Source organism: Xiphophorus hellerii, chromosome 18 (assembly GCF_003331165.1).
Source record: "Xiphophorus hellerii strain 12219 chromosome 18, Xiphophorus_hellerii-4.1, whole genome shotgun sequence".
Classification (NCBI taxonomy): domain Eukaryota; kingdom Metazoa; phylum Chordata; class Actinopteri; order Cyprinodontiformes; family Poeciliidae; genus Xiphophorus; species Xiphophorus hellerii.
The window spans coordinates 9687316-9711374 of NC_045689.1; the positions used below are offsets into that span (position 1 = coordinate 9687316).

Consider the following 24059-nt stretch of genomic DNA (forward strand, 5'->3'; position numbering starts at 1 on the left):
TATTTTCTTATAAATAGAATGTCACTGACACATGCTCCTACACTTAAGTAATAAAAAAAATCTAAATGATATGATAAATTACAGAGATATAGTTGAAGTGTCGGGTAGAGAATCAATATGATTGAGTAAAATGTTAAAAAACATGAATATATTAACACCAACAATAGTTGTGCAGGAAAGGTAAAATGTAAAGTGTAATATTTTTAGCTTGAGCAAACCTTTACCTTTACCTTCAGCAAACTTGCAATGCATTTGAACAAAATTGTGATAATATTAATAAAAATAATTATGCAGACGCAAATTTTTCCAATCATTACATCCTTCTCGTTGAGTAATAAAGTTTAAATTAACAAATCAACACAAAACTTTAAAAATTATTTACTGAAGCAAAATAGGTATAGAATTATTTTCATAATGAAGCACATCTGCTACTAACTGATTTGTCAGGATTGTGTACAAAAATATTTGATAAAATATGAGCTAATTGTGTGAGAAATTCTAAAATATCTCAATAGTATCAAATTGTGAAAGCAGAATGTCCTTCACAGATTGAAAGTTGCTCTAAACATTATATCCAAAGAACTACACAGTCTAATAACCGAACATCACCAAAACTCTGTAAATACATAAACCTTAAAGTCAGATGAAGAACTATGGAAAAAAATCCTTAAAGAAGAACTAAGCTAAGAATGTTACTCTTAGCTTACCAACACTACGAAGTACAAAAAAATCTAAGATCATTTTTATCTTAAGAAGATAAAAAAAATTCTTGTCATCTTTGACTTGATGTCCATTTTCGTTGTGTAAATTAGTTTATGCATGTAAAAATAAATCGAGCATTGTCCTCCCGCTGAAGTCAAATTATTGGAAGAATGTGTCCAGTCCAAGCGCCTTGTTAGACATAACCTCTTTTAAAAATAGAGGTTATGTCTAACAATATATTAAATGAAACCATTATGCATATTGATTTTGAAAAACATTGGAATATGAGCATTTTTCTCAAATCTTCATTGTGGTAAGATCATGCAAGTTATTCTTAAATTGATGAAGACTCAACATTATGTATGGCCGGTTAGCTCAGTTGGTCAGAGCGTGGTGCTAATAACGATAAGGTCATGGGTTCAATCTCCATACTGGCCAATTGAAACATAAAGTCTTCAGGAAAATCAACACTTCAAAATAGAAGGCTTTAAATTAAAGCCTCCTGCTCCTGCATTATGCATATTGATTTTGAAAAACATTAGAATATCACAGCTTTTGTCAGGATCATGTCAGTTTTTCTTAAATAGATTAAATCTCTAAGTTGTAGATATGAAAGATGTAAATATGAAAGAATGTATGGCTGGTTAGTTCAGCTGGTCAGAGTGCGGTGCTTATAATGCCAAGGTCATGGGTTCAATCTCCATACTGGCCAATTAAAATCTACACAAAATCAACACTTAAAAACAGCAGAAGGCTTTAATTTAAACTATTATGCATATGGATTTGAAAATATCACAGCTTTTGTCAAGATCATGTCAGTTTTTCTTATATCGATGAAAACTCAATATTATGAATGGCCATTTAGCTCAAATGGTCAGAGTGTGGTGCTTATAATGCCAAGGTCATGGGTTCAATCCCCATAATGGCCAATTAAAATCTAAACTCTTCAGAAAATCAACACTTAAAAGCAAATAAGTTGGGTATTCCATTTGATACTGATAAGTCAAAGGGAACTCTGCCTTTATTTCATTCCTACCACACAACACTCTCAGCAGGATTGTTTTGAGCTATAACACAGACAGCAACGATGAGGGTGTTAGAGAATGCAGCTCCAGTTCTCCGATGGCTGTTTGTATTTCCTCTCTGTGCTGAGGTGCCAAATGAGAGACTTAAGAAGTTGCTTTTGTGTTTGTTGTGACCTAGTTGAAGGGAAGGGCAGAAGTCCAGAAAAAATGGGCAACCAAAAGTTTTCTTTTTCTGGTGATTCTATGAGCTTCCTGAAACATAATTGGTATGAACTGAAATCTTCTTACTCCCTTATAAATGTTGTTGCTGCTGTCCAGTTAATGCTAAAATGTTGCACTGAAAATCTACAAGCATTATGTTCTGATAAGACATTCTCAGAAATAATCTTTTCTTTAAATATTACTTCTATAGCATATTCCTTCTACCAGGAAATACAGGTCAAACATTAAATACAATAATGACAATCAGAGAGAATACAGTCGAAATGTCACTGTGATGAATTCAAAGCACATAATGAAAGATACCAACATCCAGAAACTGCTATTCTTTTCTTTATGAATTGTAATAATTAGATAGAGCAAGTCGATTTTGGTCCTACTAAAAGTCAATAAAAAACAGTTGTGAATATACTGTAGATATCCTTTGGTGTTGAAAAGATGTAAATATGAAAGAAAAAAATTATAATTTTTCATGACTCCATGCATAATTTTGCAATTATGAAGCTATGATATTCTCTGAAATTCTAAAGTCAGAAATTGGCATGAATTAAAAATTCATGTTTTAGAAGGTTACAGATGTGCTCTAATGTATAAGTGGTAAATTTATGAGATGCACGCCTGGATATCTTCTAAAGTGTAAATGGTACACCCAAACTGTTTTCCTGTTTCAGAACAACATCTCCCAGGTGCAGACATGCCGTCAAACTTCAAACTAGATCCAGAATACATTCCTGAGACAGAGAGGAAGAAGCTGTGGCATCATTGCATTGGGGAGATGTTCTGATACCAGGAAAGACCCAGGATGTTTCACTTACACTTTGGAAAATATTGAGATGTGCATCCCCTATTTTTACCATGTCAATCTCGGAGGTCTTCTGGCATGTCTTGTTGAAAATAGTCTTTATACTGTCAGAGAATATTTGAGTTTTAATATTTAAGCCTTTAATGATGGCAAATTATGATTTCTCACAAATTCTGAGTACTGGTATTTTTTCCTTGTGAGTATGTGAAATTAAATTTACTTAAAGTTTTGTAAATTTGGGGTGGAAATTTACTCGTCTGTGGCCAGTTATAATTTTTTTCAATTATGTACCATAGCCCTAAGACTCCACTGTATAAGACATCATTGCAAAAAGCCAAACAAAAACATATACATGTAGTTTTGTAATCATAAAACCAGGCCACAACACACAATTATACATATTACAATACTGGATTCATGAGAACAAAATAATACGAAATGTTAGCTTTTTTTAGTGCATAATGTACACTGCTATTTTTATTTTTGTGTAGTTTAACTGTAATCCAATGTGAACTAGTGAACGTTCAACACAACAGAGCAACTCAAGTCAGCTTCTTTCTTCTTTAAAAATGAGTCTTCATGTATTTGATGAGAAGATTTCTGTTTTAATTTACAGGTACTTGCCTCCTGCAGACAGTCACAATGAGAGTGCTGATGCCTTACATACGTAAACCGCAGTTGACTTTCATTTATTTATACGTTTTTCTTTGTCAGTTAATTGTCATCTATTTTGAGTTGAAGTACAAATTGTAATCTTTTTATCTTGTGCTAATTTAATACATTTCAGTTTTAGTTCTGTTTCAATCCATCTGACATTATACAACAGTGTCATGGGTTGACACATAAAATATCAAATAACTATAATAAAATGCCTCAGTTCCTTTAGAAACATTTGAGACCATGTTTATCACCGGCCTCTACTGTGTAAGACACAGTGGTATTCTGTTGTCATGACTGATTTGTTGTTACTTCAGCAGAGAGAACGCCACCTCTTGCCTCACTGCCCCTCCCGATATCAATTTTTACCCTGAAAATTAATCTTTTATTGTTACTCTATCTGCCACAAGTCACTAAAAATGACATCTCTACAGTGAGTGCACACTCTACCCATTTCTGTCTGTTACAGTGCTCTCACACATTGTACATTATACATGTCAGGTAATAAGTGGCAGATATACTGCCTGAAAAATACACCACTATTCTTTAGAGCAGATATGTATTAGTAAATGTATACATTTCAAATAATTTTTCCAAATACTTCACGTTTTTCATATTCTTTTCCGTCTTGAAAACTGTGCCTGATATTAAAATAGTGTAGCAAACATCAGACACCCAAATTTAAGAATGCCTTTGACAAAAATGTGAAGTTAATCGATTGGAGTATACACCATAATTTTTTAATGACAATGATTTTAAATGGTTGTAAATAGGGAGTTCCAGAATAATACATTTTTAATTGATCAGTATCGGAGTCTCAGATGAAACAAAATTATCGATACACGATGCTGTTCTGCTGTTTGTGATTTACCAGTTTGCAAGCCAACTGAGATTTGCACAGTTCAGTTTTAGAAAGTCACAGCCTACTTCTTATATTTGACGCTTATAAAACTGTGCTATGGGATATGTATATTACTTACATTCACATTATAGTCCACAACTAACACTGATTTGGAGCACATCGTAGCTATCTTGCACAGGACAGACAGCATCATTCTGAATGCAATTTGTGAGTATGTGTAATATTGATGAAATTCAGTGTTTAATGATATATTTAACTGAACTTTAATGATACTGAGTTTTCAGACAAATACAACGCGCTGATTTTATTAACTTAGTGTCTGAAGGAGACTTGATGTGTCTAATTTAAAATCACTGGGGCTGGTGTCAGGAGGAAAAAAGTTCCAAACAGACGTCTTTAGTTGTAAGCTTGACAGAGTATTATTGTGAGAAGCAGAAAGCTCAAAGTGTACCCAGGCTGTTCCAAAAAGACATCTGAGAGGACTTAATGAAGGGATTGAAGCCAAAAGTTACAGCTACCAGAACTACTGCTCTGAAAACAAAAAGGCTAAGCATGCAGTTCTCTAACTGGATGCTGTAGTTCCCACATTATCCTATTATCCTGCTTTTCACATTAGCCCAAGACAGATTTCCGCTAGAAAAATACAAACAAAAAATACAAACGTGTTACCCCTTCTTCTTTTTGCTTCTTTAAGTACTGGCACCCAAATTGCACACAGCAATACATTTCCATCTATCTTACAGGGCGGCATAAACTGCTAATTAACAAAGTGAGCACACAGTGTTAGTATTTGAAAAATTAGACTCACCCAGCTTATTGTTGTGAGGGACATGCATGCCACTGTGGTTCTGAAAAGACAAAAAAAAAAGAAATTAATAATTCAGGCAACTCTCTTCAAATAACAATCTCTATACATCCAGTTTTAACAACACTTAACTAGGTTATGTGAAGATGCTGGTGTTCAGCCCAGTACTGAAGCTACTCTTCCTAATCACTAATGAAGAATTAATGATACAAAGTATTGAATCCCCTATGGCTTATTTGCAGAAATAATGGGCAATACCCCATGTCATTAGTCCTTCCTAATTGTGTGGGTTTTGTGCCTGCGGCATTTAAGCTCCAAGTATTCAGCTCAATTAAGGCACTGTTCCACCTTCAGAGCTGTCAGCACAAGCTGCAGACCATGGAGCGATGACTAAATCAATCACAGGCCATCGAAACGTTTGACGAACCGCTTTCACCTTCGCTTTTCAGATAAGATCGTTCAGTCCTGGGAGAAGGCGAGAAAGCACAAGCGGCAGAGCGAGAGCGGCACAGTATTAATAGATAATGATAAACTGGGTTTGATTTATGACTTCCTCTAGACTAACAATCATTTCACTGGAGGGCTGTTGCAGGCTTCAGAGAGCCTAACTAAGTCATAAATTCTGCCTTATAGGATGTGGTGAGGTAGTGACAGGGAATCCCAAGTTTGATGACAGAAGCACCAACCAGCTTGTAAAGAATCATTTAATTTGGAAAGATTATTCATTTTTCAACTAAAAAATAACGTTGTATTTCTTCCACTTGGCTCTTATTGGTGTCCTCCATAATTTTTTTTCCAGACACATTTTTTTTTAATCTCTTCTCTAATTTAAATCTTGGATGTTTTGACAGGCTTCAAGTGAGCTGAAGCAACAATAAGTTCACCACCTATGCAGACGTATTCATTGCAGTGATTTGTGTGAGGCCTCGCGTCTTCACTCCACCCCCCTCAAGTAATCAGAGATACAAGGAAATTTATGCATGGGCAGACAAGATCATATTGGGGTGATTTGATTCAGAGGGTACATCAGCTTAATTGGACTCAGTAGCATTAGTCATGGCCACAAGGTTTCTGTCTCATCTCATCAGACACTCCTTGTATGAAATCACGATTTAAGCTGGAGAAAGAAGATGCCTCCGGAAAAAAAGAGAAATACGGAGTGTTTTTTTTTTTGCTCAGAAAATGCGAAAACATGACACTTTATCAGATAATTACCCTTATAAGATCTCTTCAACTAGAAAATACATCCCACTTTGCAGGTTATTATTATTGAGGTAGAAAATTCTCAAAAACTGAAGGCATGTACTGATAAAACAAATTAAGAAGCCTGGAATATGATGTACATGGTAATTCAGGAAGAGGACAGGCAGTTGTTGTTCATCATATCTCTTTCAAAATGAGGGTAACAGTGAACCACAGTGTTGTGACAGCCATGTAACACTCAATTTACTGCTCTGTCAAACATCACTAATTAACCTGACTGTACAGTGGGTGTACAACAACATGTTTGGGTTTTCAACACACATATCAAAATAGGGATAATTATTTAAAAACTTTTTTTTTTTTTATCAAATTGTGAGCTGGATGTATTGCTAGTGATGTTTCAGGACAAGCAGTGTTTAGAGAGTTGAAGTCATTCAGGTCATACAATTCAAAAAGTGGTCTGAGCATCCATCTGGGTCAGCAAACTTTTCCACTTTTCCGCTTTTGTCTACAAAATAAAACTTTCCCGGATCTGTAAAAAATGACTTTCTAAATGTGTACTACATCAAATGTTTTATTATGGACAAAAGCAATATGAAACTAAAATGTATTTCTATTTTCAGCTTTTAAGACAAAATGAATCTTCTATTATAAGAGAAAAAAACTATTTTGTAAAAGGAGGTGAGTCTTTTTTATAGGAAATATAGGTAGTTTAGTTTAAAGGTAGTTGTAGCTACTATATGCAGACTTTGCATAAGAACTTACAGGAAAACTGTTAAAATGACTATTTCTTATTTTGTGTTCATAAACAAAAATATTTCCTTTTTTGGTTTTGTAAGAGCTACAGTGGTGGAGCAAAAGTCTGGACCTAATTAATTGGGGATGTTGGCCAACTGCTTTAACTGTTACTTCAATTTAATATGTTTTTGGTGGAAAAAAACTGAAATAATGCATCCAGGTCCACTAAAATGTTTTTAGGATGTTTTTTAAAAAAAGGGAGACAAATTGAATGAAAGACTGATGTTGCTGTGGAGCAAAGATCCATGTGAAAAGGTAAAAGTGTGGACCCACAATTTTTCTCCTCCTTTTTAACTTCACCGCACTTCAAACGACCTGCAGTAACTTAAAAGCTTACACATGTTTTAATTAATTAATAACTCACAAACGCACAGATAAGCAAAGGCAGACACTCACAGAGGGGAAAGAATCCCCCTATCGTTGCAAGAACAACCGACTTGCATGCTTTTCATGTTTCCCTGCTTCAGCACATTCGATCTCACTGAATGAGTCACACAGTGGCTGTGATTTGCTAAAACTCAACTGTGCAAAACACAGCAGTCTTTTACAGACCTTGGGGACAAGTGGCAAAATTATTTAAGTAAACTGAACTGCGTATGTTGCAGTCAAAAAACACATAAAACCTTGAGATGTGTGTCAAAAAACACATAAAACCTTGTTTTAGCTGTATCGACGCACCTTGAGATGCATCGATACAGCTAAAATTGCAACACAAATCTTGTACCTGCAAAAGATACACACTTAAAAGCACAAAATATTATTAATGGACAGTATAACTATAGAGGGGAGTTGCACAGGGGTGAAGTTAGTGACACTGATGCCAGCATGAAGTTTGCATGTTCTCACAGTGAGATTTCTTCCATAGTTCAAAAATCATGACTGTTAGGTCCAAGTTGCCCATAGTTATGAGTCTGCATATAGTTGGCTGTTCTGTGTGTCTCACTGTTGCCCTGTGATGGACTGGTAACCTGTAATCACACTCAATGCCAATGACCACTGGAGATAGGCACCACTCAATAGCAGTAGTTTGACTTGCCAAAGGCTTCATTATGACCACACCTGGTTTGATGAAGTAAAGAAAAAACACTTCTTTGCTTGAGCAAGGAGAAGTCTGGGGGTTCTGAATTTCTTCTAGAACATCAATTCAACTAATTTCCTTTCTTCTTTAAAAAATGCCATATCACTTTTTAATACACTTCTTTGAAAACATGCCAGGAATTTGCCAGGATGGCACACCATGATGTATTGGGGACACGCAGCAGCACAAGATCATATTTTCATTCTTTAAGTGAAAATCTCATGATACATTGATGGTTAAATCTGTATTTTACACGAGCTGCATTTGACTTCCAAATCATTTGCAGTTATGTCATACAGTAGTGATGTATGACCTTGCCTGAGACCTTTCTGTCAGATTATCGAGTCATAAAAAGCCCCTGCGTTTATTTTAATTCGTATACTACTTTGGCACAGCCTGGATGCGGCCGTGGGGAACCCCAGGCAAATAAAAGCAGTTGGTCATCAGGTAAATAAACTGAACCTGGCACAGACTTCTGCAGTGCAACATCATCCAGTGAGACAGTGCTTAGTCAAGCATGTGTTCATTTTAGGCAAATTCCTTGTAGCAATGTTGTGATGAAGGAAAACAAAAGTTTCTGTGATCGTTTTCCAGAATTGTTTGTTACAATGTGACAACTGTCTGTGCATTGTTTTCATCTTCTTTTACCCGTCAAATTTACGGATCCATTTTTCAGTCCAGACTCAGTGATTCTGAGTTTTTTTTCTTTAACCTTAACTTAACAATGAATGCTTTTTGTTTGAACTGCTATGTCAATTTGTTCATCTCTGATATATATCTTTCTGAATTCTTTAAACTTTTATTTCAATGAATAAAGACACAAGTGTTTAAATATGAACTCGTTTTAATAAAAATATGAACAACTTGGTTGACAAAATTGACGTTTTTTGACTTTAATATATTATTAATTAGAAGAAAGGTACACCACAATGTGCTAAAAGTCTTAAAATACAATTATCTTCTTAATTGCCGGAACATAATTTCTAGAAAATTTTAAAAAGTCAAATTTACATTACTGAGTCGCATAACTGATAAATTATTGGCATCCCTCATAATTCTTAGAAAATAAATGGTACTAATAATTAGGATCATTCTAAGTCTGGGCGTTCTAAGCAGCTGCTCACTTTGCTTATGCCTTGGGCTGCCTCACATATTAATGTCATTTTAAAAAACCACTGATATGCTGTTTATTGGGGCATATTAAGAAAAATTGATAAAATATGTGATTTCTTTCAGTTAAAGGAAATGGCAAGACAATTAAGATACAATTTTACATAAATTAAGAGGAATAATAGAATGGAGAAAACAACCTCAACAGCTACAAAACCAACAGGAAACATCCACATTAGTGAAAAATCTGAGCAGCATTCTTTAACTGAAAAATTTTTAAAAACGTTATTTTTCTTTAATTACATTTACTTTCACTAAGCATTTATGACAACTGACGGGGATTAATGGATAAGACGGCATTCATTTGCATTTACTATTCAGGTATTCTTGTAAGGGCAAAAAAAAAAATCAGGGAGTATTGGATAAAAGCACAAGTTATGTTAATATTGTAAGAGATACATTTTTTATTAAAAAGCTACAATCTATTAGGGAACAAGTTAAAGCAATACTACATTCAAATGGTAAAAAAAAAAAATATTTTGATTGTTTTTTTAAGATTTAAACCAAAGTTCATTTATTAAGTCTAGTGGGTTGGGCAACGTAGATAGACACAAATCCTTCTCTGATAAATGATCTCATTCTGCAGCTGGGAGATCTTAGATCACGCCCCATATATTGCTTTTCATTATAAAGTAGAGATCAATGTCTTGGCTTACAACCTGACTCTTTTTTTTGCCATCTGCAGCTCTGCACTCATGTAACATCCTCCCTCAATCTCATTTTTACAGCAAGCTGCCAGCCATTTCCAATGAGATTCCAACTCCCTTTAGTGTTAAAAAGAAATTTCTCTGAGTCGACATACACTAGCTACATGAGCAAGAGTTTTTTTTCAAGATTAACTTTCATCTTTTTAATCAAATGCTTAACAACAGAGTTGAACTCAAACTTTAAGATTGAACCTCACCTAAGTAAAAAAAAAAAATACATTGCTAAAAGTCTTGATCTACAAGAAAGATGTTCAGCCTACTTAATATGATTGTTATGTAATCAAGGGCACCCACAGTGACAACCCCTTAATCCCTGCCTTTGATTTAGAACCTCTTCACATACTCTGCTTCGCTCTATCTCTGAGCCCCAGAGAGCACAAGTGCTGCACTGATGTGAATGACCCATCAGTTCACATTAGCTTCCTATTCACTGATGGCAAGAATTATTGAAGGTTGCAGGATTTTCTGAATTTTGACACAGAAGAGGACTTTGAGCAGGCTAAGTACCTGAAAGGTCATCTTAATTTTGCAGCTTGAAGACATATTGAACTATTAAAAGAAACCCCTCCTCTGCAGTAGAGTGACCAGAAAACTGATAGATTCAAATTTTATTCAGTAGGCACGTTGCACTCACCAAGCCTCTTAATGTGTAATGACCGACTTTGAAACCTAGAATTTTTTTCCCTGCAAACAGCAGCAGAATATAGATTTGTCAAGTTTTCATCTTACATATTTTCCTGCACTCTGCGAGTTTCATTTGGAAATCACGGATGCACAGTCCAATTTGCTCACTCAACTACATGACTGAAAGTTGACTGGTTAATGCGTCTAATGAGAAAAACTTAAAATGCAAATTACACTCTTATTAAAATATGTTTTTAGAATTAAAAGCCCAACCTCCTTAGTGAGATGTTCAGTTTACATCACAGGCAGTATTGTGAGAGCTAAAGACCACAGAACAGTGAACATTACAATGACAAATTTCAAAATATTTTATTGCATTTTATGTGGTGCATATAATTTTCCAGATTTTTAAACAAAATGCCCTGCTCCACTGGCAGAGTATTTCACTTGTAACTTGTAGTTTTTTTAATCAATATTAGAAAAATATTTACTTAAGACAAGCTTCTAAATCATGCTTAAAAGTTACTTTTAAGTTAGTTTAGTCTTATTTCAAGAATAAGATATTAGAACTAGAAATCAGACCAAAAATATGCTATTTTTTGTGAAAAATATTTTATAAAACTCTGCTACTGAGCTGAAACTATTCAGTCTTCCACCTTACTTCTTTTCTTATGACGTATGTTTGTTTCTTAAAAACCAAATATGTACTTTGGCTTTATTTACAGTTACTAGATCACTTATTTCTCCGCTCTGCAACAAGGAATTAAAATGTATTTTTCTTTAAACATAATGGAACAAATTTAAGAAAATAAATTCAATGGCATAACTTAAAAAATAGGCATTACTAACATTACTTTTGGCCAATCATTGGAACATTGTCACAAAACTCCTCTTGTTATAATACTTTAAACACAGTTTTCTGAGCTAAAATTAGCATGCACATGCTAATATTAAAACCAATAGCTATCCGCTTGTGAGGGCAGGAATTGTACAGAGGAAATCACAGTGTGTTTGCAGAGAAAACATCTTTTTTTTTCTCTCTCTCAAAAACAGAGACACAGCGGTGGAGTCTGCCATCGCTAATGGTTTTTCATGCACCGAAGACCGAATTCAAAGTACAAACCTACATGTTTGCATTAATACAAGAGTCAAGGCAAAAATACCCAATTACTCAAACATGCCTGTGTTAGGAGTGTGGGAGAGAATTGCAGAAGCTGAACTAAAACCCACACAGGCACAGAGAGAACAAACCAACTCCAAACAATCATACCACATTCCTATGGCAAGGTTTTGATTAGAAGATTCCCAAAAAGAAGAAAGTTTCTGGGGAACAACCAATTGACCAAAGGAAAAATAAAGTTCTCTAGAAAGATGAAAATATACCTTTGACAGGTAAAAGAATTACTATGAATAGCACAGACTGAGAAACAACTGAATTCCTCTTTCACATCCTGCATGACTTCTTTTAAAACTGATATTTACAACAACATTAGTGCCTCCTCTCACATTGCTCTTCAGCTCAGCTCAGAAAAAAACAACTCTACTCCTATACATTTCACAGCCAAGTAACCTTTCTGCTTCTCTCTTTAATCAATGTATTTACAAAGAAGATAATCACCATCAGACAACTTTCTGATTCATCCTGTGATAAACATGCATCTCCTCCAGATGCAAATCTCTGCTCAGAGAAAGGGAATTTACAAGACAATTATATTGCAGCCTTGTCAACATTCCCATTTCTATTATGGATTGATTTTAACCATTTCTTGCCTTTAATGAGAGCAAAATCATTAACACTGACGACATACAGTAAATCAATCTTATTTAAATGCTTTCTTTTCGATGATGGAACAAAAACTCCTTTATCTGAATTAGAAAAACTTCAATAGAAATTGCTCTGACAAAGCAGTTTTTCTGTCTCACAGAGGCTCTCAAACAACAAAGTCCTTGGTATTCTCTTATGTGACTTCTCTTTATATGACATAAACTACCGCAACCTTCTCTCAGAGACAGGCATAACCGACATGGTGCATTTGTTATCGAATGAAATCCAAGGTAAAAAGTCCAAGGTATAACATTAAGCTGCTAAGTATCTTTTCACATACAATAGGTCCTCCAGGGCACAGCTATAGGACACTTTCTTTTTCAGCCACCAGAATAACATAATGTTCTGTATGGATGATTGACAAATGCACCTGTCAGAAAGTGCAGCCAGCCTCTCTAAGATATTAAAATGAAAGAACTGGCCTCTTCAAAGTCACTTCCTTATGATGACAACAAAGACATAATTCCTTTCCAGGCAGTCTATTACGTGACATAACATTGACTCCTCTGTCATACGCCAAGCAAACGTCGCAACTAATCAAGTTGTTATTAGTGGTGACCAGTTGTCCTTTTCTAACCATGTTCCATCTGTCTAATGTTTGCTTGTAGTCAGACATATAAGAAAATCTGTTAAGAAAATCTCTCATTTACAAATTTGCCTAATTTATTGGAATGTTGTCACCATCACAACATGAGTAAGTGAAATATTATGGGTTGAATAGGTGACAAAGCAGGAGTTATGATACCGGAGGAGATTGGAATATTGCAACCCTATCAACATAGTCATTACAATATTTAGTAGATACATTTGGTGGGCTAGAATATTCCAGGCACCATATATTTTTTTATGGTGGAAAAGAAGCACAGCAATGAAAAGTGCTAGGTTTGACTCCACCTTATATCATCAATATTATTTTCATTTGCAACTTTCAGAAAGGCAAAATCAAATTCAAGTCACAAGTGCCTGCCTTCAGACCGCCTGCAGGTTTTTTTAACCAGAGAAATAGAATTTTATTCCGTCTCAACCAGCAGGCTCCTTTTAGGAAGGTCATCTTGCCCTACTGTTTCTATTGTCAAGAGATTCGTAGTCCACACTTAACAGAGAGAGCAGGAACAGCAGTGTTTGCTCTATCTGGTAACATAACAAAAAATCTATGTTTTTAAAAAGTAAAATCATGTTCTTCAAATTTAAATTAGTGCAGGAATTGTGGATTATTCTTGCACTAATTATCCTAATTATTATTGTGGATAATTGTGATTAAAGTTGACACTTTAATCACTGTTTAAACTGCCCAATTTCCAATTAACAGTTGATTTCAGTATCCGATCTCTTGACAAAACAAAGAACAAGTCCCCTGAGAATATGCATTATATTCATTATATGCATATATACAAAAAAAAAGACAATAAATAATGTAAATAAGTGAATAAATGATCTGTAAAACATGCTGTGATTACACCAGTCCAAAACAGAAGGGCCAAAGCAGTGTTTTGAGGCAGCTTTTGGTATTGTGGGGGAGCAGGGCTCCATTTGGAGGCGATTAGTCCTTGAAACAGATGTCTGGGGTTTGACTTTCTGCTGCACATCATCTTTCTTTACTGTTCCTGTCTGTCTACTACCTGAAAACTGTCAACAAACGCTGCTAATACCACAAAATCTTAAAAAGCAAGGGAGAAAAAAATAAATAGCAATGCCTGATAAATTAAGCTTGACATTTTTAGCGAACTAATGAGCTTCATCAGAATATGCATAGAAACTAACTCATATGTTCCATTCACTGTTCTCAAGGACAAGGCGAATGACAAATCAAGGCACTGTAATAATAATAAAAAATACTTAAAAAAACAAATTAATGTATTTTCTTTTTTTTTCAGAAATATTGTGGGAAATACACAAAAAAGGAGCTTATTATCGACAGCTACCTTGTCCAAACACAGCATATCAATGAAAGCCTGAGTTTTCTGATTGTACTCTCTTATATATCCCGACGTGAGCCTCCAAATGTTGCGCTGAAGCATGAACAAACAAAAACTAAATGTTTTATTTTCTGAAATAAATACTTCATTGGACTGCTATAAAAATAAACTGCTTCAATTTATCCGTCTTGCTGAATTTCTGCAGACGGCCATAATGGGAGGAATTCGACTTTGTTCTTATACGCCCTGGAGAACTCTTGCCAGCTGAGACAACCAGCTGTTCAAAATCGTTGACAGTTGTCCAAATCTGAATGTCTGGAGGAAAATACAACCTTCCCTACCTGACCCTGCTGTGCAAGTACTATATGGTCATATTATACTCAAGTCATGGTAATAGAAGGTTGGTCCATAAATGCTTCTGAGAAAAAAAGTCCCACCAATAAACTACATGTTTCATTATTCCCCAACCCTGAAATAAAATGCATTATTGTGTCAGTAATACCTTTTATACACTTATCCAAAAAGCAATATGGGTTGAATCCACAACTTGATGAGCCAATCACGCTGTGGTTTTCGGTATCAAGATTAGGTTCTCAAATACTAGCAGCAGCTGAAATAAAGGATAAAATACAAACTGTACCAAGAAATCCAATCGATTTAGATGCCAAGTCATTAAATGATTGATGATATAGACATGTAAGTGGAAGTAGGTAGTGTATTTGCAGCTGTATGCTCTCAATTGTGTTTGTGGCTGGAACAAGTTGTATGTTTATCAGTGACAGGATTTGAGTAAGTGCAGTTACTGATATTTTTGATAAAGTCCAGACATGATCGTCCAGCATTGTCTAGAATTCACTGCAAGAAAAGTCAGTTCAAGTCCAGTTGAAGTTCTGAGTGGTTCTAAAACAGTGTGCGTCAAGATCTGACAATATTTCTCAAAGTTAAAGCTATCCAAAAAAAAAAAAGAAAACCACTGTTCAGTTTCTGAGACTATGTGACTTTGATAACATTTGATGTCAGCAGTTATCCTGAGCCCCAGATCTAAAGGCGAATACTTTAAAAATTGATAGCCTAGATCTATGTTTGAGACTCCAACTTGAAAAAAGAAAGGAAGTAGTCATTGAGCTGTCACACTCCTGTGTTGACCAAGTTAGCCAATAAAGATGACATAAAGCTGGCTGGCAACACAATGTTGCAAAAGCACTGAGGTGGCTCCCAACACTTTTAAACCATTTGCGAGGCAGCACTTTGGGTAATGGGTAGGAAAAAACAAACTGTGACAGAGACACACACAATACAAAGAATTTATAAGAACAGTGAGTGGCTAAAGGTTAGCAGCTAACAACCCAAAAGGGTGCAAAGTACAAGTTTTTAAATAACTCTGAACTGCATCTGACCATCTAAAGTTCTGAATCTAAAAGTCTATCTAGCCCTGTTCACACTTTTAGACATCCTTTGCAAATTTGAGATTTATTTTTTTATATCTACACCTTCCATCCACATGCAAATGGAGTTTTCTTTATCTAAAGAAACAGCGACTATGAAATATAGTTTGGTGTACTGTTTCTATAGCAAAAAATAAAAAATAAAAATGATTACACATGGACAGGACGTGTAAAAGTGAACAGGACCCTAGAATCTTAGATTCAGAATTTGGTCTCAGCAGAGAAAAGTTTTTATTGATTATTTGACATCTGTTTCACATTATTCTCACTGTCTTTTCACTGAAGTTCAAATGTAAGACGAAGGTTAGTGACTGAGTTTATTTTTTCAGAAAGAGAAATCTCTAAAGGTCTGTACACATCAGAGTTCAAAGTACAGAACTCTGCCAAGCTTCTAAACTTGGCAGAGTTTTTTTTATTATTCTGTAGGCTTAACTCTGACCTATAAATCAATAAAGGCAAAAAAGTCATCTAAAACTAAATTATAAATTGGTGAAAATGTATACCTATTTCTTCCAACATACCAAAAATTAAACTTTGACAAACCCTGCATAATATTTTAGCTACAAAAAATATATATAAATAAAAAATTAAAAATTGCATCCAGAAGATGATGAATTGCTCATCTCCTGGGTCCCGTGTCAAGTCTTTTCTAGATTTCCTCCCATTCCTTAAAGCCATGGCGTTGGCATAATCATCTCCTGATACTGAATGATCTTCAGAAAGTCAGGAAAGGAACTGATCCAGACGGTCTTCAAGGATTATTAAAATGTCTTTGTGTTAAGAACGAACATGCAGAGAAATTACCTCTAGGAACTTTTTCACAAAATTCTATATTTTATTTCCCATTTACTTAATAACAAAAGAACCACAAGAAAACGCCTGTTAGTATCTATCTTGTGAAGTTGTAAAGATTAAAAGTAAAAAAAAGAAAGAAAATAACTCCCATTACTTTTAACCAAGCCATCTGAAAACCCCTCCAGTTTAATCATGTAACAAAAGCTGCTCAGCTGCTGCAACATAAGAGAACTCCATGCCTACCACTTCCAGACCCTCTAAAGTATATCCACCATTCTGTAGAGTGACATGCTGTGACGCTGACCTGCCCAGTGTGTATGAATATCACAGAGCAGTGTGTTGTGAAGAATGGTGATTGCATCAAAGCATCACTGCCACCTGTTCCATCTGTGTGTTTAAGCAAACATGCACTCCTCCAGAGGTTTAATGCATGAGGTATTTTTCTATCATGAGCTCTGCAATGCCGACCAATACAACCGTCTGGGTGCGGTTCCACATTAACTCTGGTATCGTTCATTCATGGCGTGATTGTGATCCAACATCAGTGCAACATAACTACCAGGTGTACACCGCAAGCATAAGCCAAACTCATTTCCATAACTATTATAGTAAACAAAGTCTGTTTTATAAAGCATAAAAACCAATGCAACATCATCTCAAAATCATCTAGTATACTTTTCAAATATTTTTGTCTGAAATAGTACCCAAAATCACACTAATGATAGAGTTAAACTCTCAGTGGTTTTACCAGCTCTTAACAGAGAATCTACTTCCTGTATTTACATTTGGTACTTCCACTCCACACACATCTGATCAATAAACAAACTAAACATTCCAGCTTTATTCGTAGCTACAGATTTTGGTCCATCACAGACTTCATGGCCTGTGATGGACTGGCAACCTGTCCAGGGTGTCCCACGCCTCTCGCCCAGTGACAGCTGGAGACAGGCACCAGCACTCCTCCCGACCCCGGTGAGATAAGGGTGGAAGAAGATGGATGGATGGATGGATGGATGGATGGATGGTGGTACATCTGTACCACCATGAAGCCTAGAACTGATATTTTAACTTGTAGTTATGGGATCTTTAGGTTACTAATGGCAGCTTTCACACATATATGTGGGCTCAATAAAATAACTCTTCTGAGCTGCAGAGGGGTTTCAGCAATGATTCATACATCAAACTGGCACATCCCCTCTTGAGCTTAATTTCCTTAAAACCACTACCTGAGGTAATAAGATGTGGGGAGATTCAAAAAAGTTCTTCTGCCTCAGAGTGACAGCTGTTTCGGATTAATGAATGATGTTTGGCAGGAAGCAAAACATTGTGACAATAACAAGTTAGTACAGAGTCAGATGTGATCATTTAAATGGAGAGTGTTGCCTCTGGATGATTAATACTGGTCATTTAGTACTTAAACATAAGTGGAGCCTCAACAGAGATGATCTCTAGTGAAGGACAAAGATGCTCAGAGTTCAAGGAAAAACCACAATTTCACAAAAACACATGAAAACTAGTTAATCCGGAAAGACACTGTTAATGTATTTCAAACAAAAACCTCTTGTTTTGCCTTTACTTTTCATCAATATTAAACAGAACCACAGGAAAGTTAGGCATACCTTTTCAGAATAAAGCCTCCCACCTGGGCCTTGAAATCCTTCAAGGATGTCCTCATATACCTTGCAAAAACTCAAAAGGATCAAAGCAGCGAGAACTACCAAGGCTTTTTATTGGCTTAGCAGGACTGTCAGCAGGAGGTTTGAAAGCAATTTTCTACACTGTGCTGTCCTCCTGAATCCATAATCTCACTATTTCCCCAGGCACACAAGATCAAGGCACTTCTGCTTACATGAGCAAAAATGTAGCATATACTTCTTGTTTAGACCCTTTACCAAGCCCTGAAGTGACAGATACACACAGTACCTGTGCAGAGCTTTTCTAAAATCTTCAAGTCACTCACAGTTCAAACTTCTGTCATTCATCAAGGGCTTCAGGCTATTTCCAAAGAGAGGAGGGGGCGGGGGTCTGTTTTTGATATGCAAGCTACTGCAATGTTTACAGCTGCAACTATACACTGTGCTTTACATATCATAACCTTTTTACCTGCTGCAGCGCTGATCAAAGCAGTGTGTCTGATGAAAACATTTTCCAGTAAGGCACAATAAACAGAAAACTTTTCCCCACAGCAGATCACACACACTATATACTGTACTTTACGTGATGGGAAGAGGAGCGCAGCTTTTTGAAGTCTGATGGGAAGCAACCCCTTTATGCTGATGATTGGGTTTGGTTTGATCATGGAGATAATCTCAAAAATAAAAATCTGGCTTAAGAACCAGTCGGGGTTTAAAAAAAAAAAAGATAAACAGCTGTTTACTAAAAAAAAAAAAAAATCACTGATAGACAATTCTTTGTAGCAAATGCAAAGAATTTGCTGCTTCATGAAAGTGATAAAAAGCTGACACTTTTTATCACTTTAATGGAGCGTACAGAAAATGGGATCCATGATCAGTGCTCTGCTCAATCTCTCATCAATAGTTGTTTGTTCTCTCATACGCTCTCTTGTCATATACGCTCATCTTGCAGGTTTTCTATATTTTTTATGTCTGAGACTGAGATAACTATGAAGGAAGGTTGACTAGGTGGCTGATCAACCATTTCAGTGCTGATTTGGCCAAATGGTTTTTGGTCACTATCTCATCTTTGTTCTTAACTGCGAGAAAAATTTGGTTTCTCAATCAAACATCTATTAACAATTCCTCTGACTGTAGAAATGAAATCTTTCTTTTAGAGTAGTAGCTGTTTTCTTGTATCCCTTTCCTTATTTTTGGAGATCACCATACAAATGCAATTATGCGAATAGCAAGATATCTTATTTGTTTGCATATTTATGCTGCAAGGTTACAAGATTAATACATTACTCTGATTAACTTTAGTAAGTATAACTTGAATAGCTACTGCTGCTATTTTTTTATAATAATTGTTATGAATAGAGATAAATGTTCCACCTCTTCTTTAATGAGAAAAAAACTTTTTAATGTGTTACGTGGTTTTAAAGATTTTCTGCATTTAACCAAATTATTTGTAACTACGCATAGCTTGTTATTGTGAAAAGACTGGAGAAATGAAAAAAACACTTTAAATATAAATTGTAATTACTAAAAGAAAAATAATGTTGTATTTAGAAAACAAATCCAGCCATTTATAAAAAATTTAAAAAAAACAAAGAAAAAAAAAAGTTCAAATCTATGCCACAAACAGGACGGTTAACCAATGTTTTTTTTTTTTTTTTAAATATTACTATGAAAAGCAGCTCACTGATTAGATTTTTTTAAATTGTCAGATGTTGATGGTTAGAAACTTGGCAACACAAAGTCTCTTGAGACCGTTTTAATCTCGTCAACATATGACTGCCTCTCAAGGTGATAAGTACAGCCCTGAAAAGACCCCTTAGAAATTAAACAACACCCTATGGAATGATCCATAATTAATGGCTTTATTCGTAAGCATCTTAGTGTTTGGAATAATACATTAATTAGGTTTGCTTTAGAGGACACAAATTTATAAACATCTGTTGCAACATTTTTATATGGATGGCCTAGATCCAATTTCAATGACAACCCCTTCCCAGTGGCCCCAGCAGCCACCCTTCCAACCTGACTCAAGTGCCTCATTGACCTAAAAATTGGTATTCCTTCCTCATTTGTTATTGTTGGCCTTCGGTGCAATTCAGAAAAACTAAAGAGACAATCTAGTTCATATTTTATTTCTGGAAAATAGGCATGTATTAAAAATAATACAAAGTATGCGCTTGATGGGGTAAGTATAAAAAAATTGCATTTCAATCTTGTATGTTTAGGGAGTGAACAGAACACATTGTTAGAAGGGGTAGTCAATATGGCAAAAATATGTCAGAATTTTTTCACCGAAAAAAATCTATTTCATCAGAACCTATCAATATAAAAACAAAGCTCTTGAGGATTATCATTTATGAAAAATTAAATGAGACAATTAAACCAATATGTAAAGCGCAAAGCATACATACTAAGTAAATACAAAATTATTCATAGCATGACTTAAAGCAAACTTTTAATCCTGCTAATATGTTTCATCCGACTACAACTAATGTTGATGTTTTGGCCTCTAAAACTTGGAGCTGATCACCGATAAGCCTGCTAGCCCTGATTTCCTTATTTTGAAAGATTGGTTATCGGCCGATGCTTGCACATGAAGCAGATTTTATCCACTGATATGATCTACTCTACCTCTGCAAAGGTCTGAAAAACAGCCACTGTCCTCTTTTGGTCTGCCGTGAGAGACGTTTGATTGACAGACCGGCCCACCAGGTCATGTCTGCGTGTCTGCAGTTAATAGTCACCCCACTGTTGCCAACTTAACGGCTTTCTTGTTATATTTACCAATATTTCAGATTTAAAAAATCAATTAAAGAAAATCGATATTGGCCAAAATTGGAATTGCCAGGTCAGTGTTAGAGATCGGTAATGGCCAATCAGCCACAAAACTGCACTCGGTGAACTTCTACTCGTGACAATACAAATAGGTTGAATATCACACATTATTATTATCATCATCAATATTATTATTGTATCCTTCAGCATCCTTCTAACCTCATTTTGCAACATGTTATCCAGAAATACAGTACAACAATAAAAACCTGAACTCACATCCAACATCCCACACAACACAACTATCTCAAGTCAGCAAAATACTAAAAATCAATCAAATTACATTTACTGATGTAAAAAAAAACTATTCCCTGGCTTTTATTCCTATTCCTCTTGACTCATGTGTCTCAGTATCTACTGCCTGAAGGAGGAATTTCAAACTCATAAAGCATTGCAGAGGGTAGATTTGGATTCCAGTGATGGTTCTGGCTATTCGTACCTGCTGCTCTTTCACAGGAAATGTGGAATATCTAATATTTTACTGGTTACTTTACCAATAACCTTTGTAGAATCCCTAATTCTGATATTTCCAAATAAGACAATGTTAAAAAGTCTTGAAATGGATTTTGTTAAAAAAAAAAAAAACTTAGAATGAAGAATTAACATAAATCTATTCACCTTAAAAACCTCAAACCTCCAAAGAATATACAACTCTTAGTGACTATTATTAAGAACGGTTTCCAAGTTAGCCTGAAAAGTTGCTTTCATTGTATAATTTCACCACTGGCTCATGCTTGTCACCGTGCAACAAACTAACAATAAACATTATCGACTGTCGATTTGAATACATACCTGATCTCATGGAAACTAAGGTTCATGATGTGCAGGACATACAATGTAACGCAACTGAATACATCCTTGGGGAGACCCAGTGGATAAGAGATGATACTCAGACATTGTACCATTTTCTACAACTCTAAAACCTATCTGTTAAGAAATTAAAATTGAATTTATCAAGGTAGTATCAAGAATCATTCAACAGCTTCTGTGATAAAATTATTGGCTGAATAGTATTGAAAGTCAACGTGAAACCCATAAACAACAGGCAGGTGAAACATCCTAAAAATTTGTCAGCAATTACAAGAACATTTTGATAACTACTACTGAGTAGGATTTAAAAATACTGAAGCAATTTTTCAATGAAATACAACTAAAAGCAGACTTTTCTAAATTGACACTCTATTATTGTTATTTTTTAAAGATGCCTCTCTAGTTTCCTTTCCAACTTTTATATATGTCCAGCACAGCAAATCCACTTGTATTGATTTCGGTCAACTCTTGGATGGTTTTGGTTGTTAATAAACAAACCAAGCAGGGGCTTCTAGAGGAGTTGTTTGAATGTTTTGTGCTACTTGCTACCTGCAGTGTTTCAAATGTCATTGCCGTGGTACTTCTGTTGACTCATTTCTCCCTCAACTAGAGTATTTTGTCTTGGATATCTCCTGGTCAGATAAGCTTTGCAAAGTTGTCAGTGCTCTGTTTGACAGCCATAAAGACCAGCAATGTTTGTATGTTTTATTACTTGTCAGTGGGAAAGCAAATCTACTGTTTGAACACACTGTGTACCCTGGATTGAACCTGTTGTCATTTTGCAAAGAAAGAACTTCAGACTTAAAATTGTTTTTTTAAGATCACTCCACAGTGTCTATCCTTGCAAAGGTTTCAATGAAGTTATATATAAAATAGCTTAAGTTATTCTACAAAACATCTGTAGATTTATCATGTAGAGCTGTTAAGCTTTGAGTTTTCAGATGTAGACTAATAAAATGGAAAACAGAGAAACTATTTTTTTTTTTTTGTTTATATTAGTGACCAGGGGTTTTGCTTGATTTCCATAAGCTCAGTCAGTCAGGCTTCTTCCCATCTGCGGAGGCCACACGCAAGTTTTACCTTAAGATATTATTTTCCTTATTTTACACCACAACAGTTGTAAAGTGAACAAGCAGCAAAACTTCCTCACAGAGAAGAGAATTAGTTGACATCAATAAAAAGGCAAGACAGTAATTTCCTATTTCTGTTATAGTAAGCACATCTGCCAAGAGGCTTACTGTCAACATGCTCTCACACCAATAAGAAGCAGAGCAACTGAACATTTTAATTTTTTATCAGGCAACAACTGCAGACTACAGAAAATGTGAAAGCAGAAAAAACATCAAAAGAAAATAGGCTTGTTCTGCTGAGCAAATGACAAATCTGAAAACAAGTGATCAGCTTATCAGTGTGAATATTAAAAAAGTAAATGACAACTTCATAAGGTTGCATGTAACAACAAAATTCAGATGAATTTTTTAATGAAAGTATTTCTCTTACCTGTTCAGCTGATTCAGCTGGAACAACACTGATGGAAACTGCAGAGAAAAAGATAGAAATATGCTTTCAGATTATCCTAACATTTCAAAATGTAACTAAATCATAAAATGTGACACCCAAAAGAGTCACAGTTGGATTGCAGAGTATGATACATCATTCATCCATCATAATTTGCAATTAGTGCCCAGAGAGCGTCTATCTAATTACATTGCTGCTGATGAGGAGACAGAAAATCCTTTGCAGACAAATTTGCAGAGTGATTACAAATCAATACATCAAAAACATTCTCAGGCACCCCCTCATAATTAAAAAGGATAATTAATTTAAAGAATGGAATGGTTCAATTTCTTCTTTTGACTCAGCAGAGAGATTATTACACAGTTGCTGATGGTTCCATTTCTAACCTAAACACAGGGGTTTAGTTTTTAAAGAGAAAAGTTGGCTGGTATTATTAGTGTCACAAAACCAAAACTATAATTTGTACTCAAAAAAGTTCAATATGATCTCCCCGCTTTATGCAATTAATACAATTTATGACTTTCATGAGCCAATTAATAACTCCGTTAATTAAAGGCCAACCATTTCCTAGCATTGTCGATTTTTTAAACAATCTTCTAAACTCGAAGCACCTTCAATTCAATTGGTGTATT

General features: G+C 35.2%; 1 protein-coding gene and 2 non-coding genes across 3 annotated transcripts in view; 2 read left to right on the plus strand and 1 right to left on the minus strand.

Annotated features, from left to right (window-relative positions):
* Positions 1 to 24059, minus strand: part of b3glcta (beta 3-glucosyltransferase a) — an 84784-nt gene that overhangs the window by 47478 nt on the left and 13247 nt on the right. The window contains exons 2-3 of the mRNA XM_032545769.1: positions 23410 to 23447; positions 5076 to 5115 (exon numbers count right to left, since the gene is read on the minus strand). Coding sequence (XP_032401660.1) covers positions 5076 to 5115; positions 23410 to 23447 — 78 coding nt within the window. The remainder of the gene's footprint in view (positions 1 to 5075; positions 5116 to 23409; positions 23448 to 24059) is intronic.
* Positions 1067 to 1140, plus strand: trnai-aau (transfer RNA isoleucine (anticodon AAU)). Its single transcript has one exon. It is a non-coding gene; the product is annotated as a tRNA-Ile (tRNA).
* On the plus strand, positions 1558 to 1631 carry trnai-uau (transfer RNA isoleucine (anticodon UAU)). The gene has a single exon. It is a non-coding gene; the product is annotated as a tRNA-Ile (tRNA).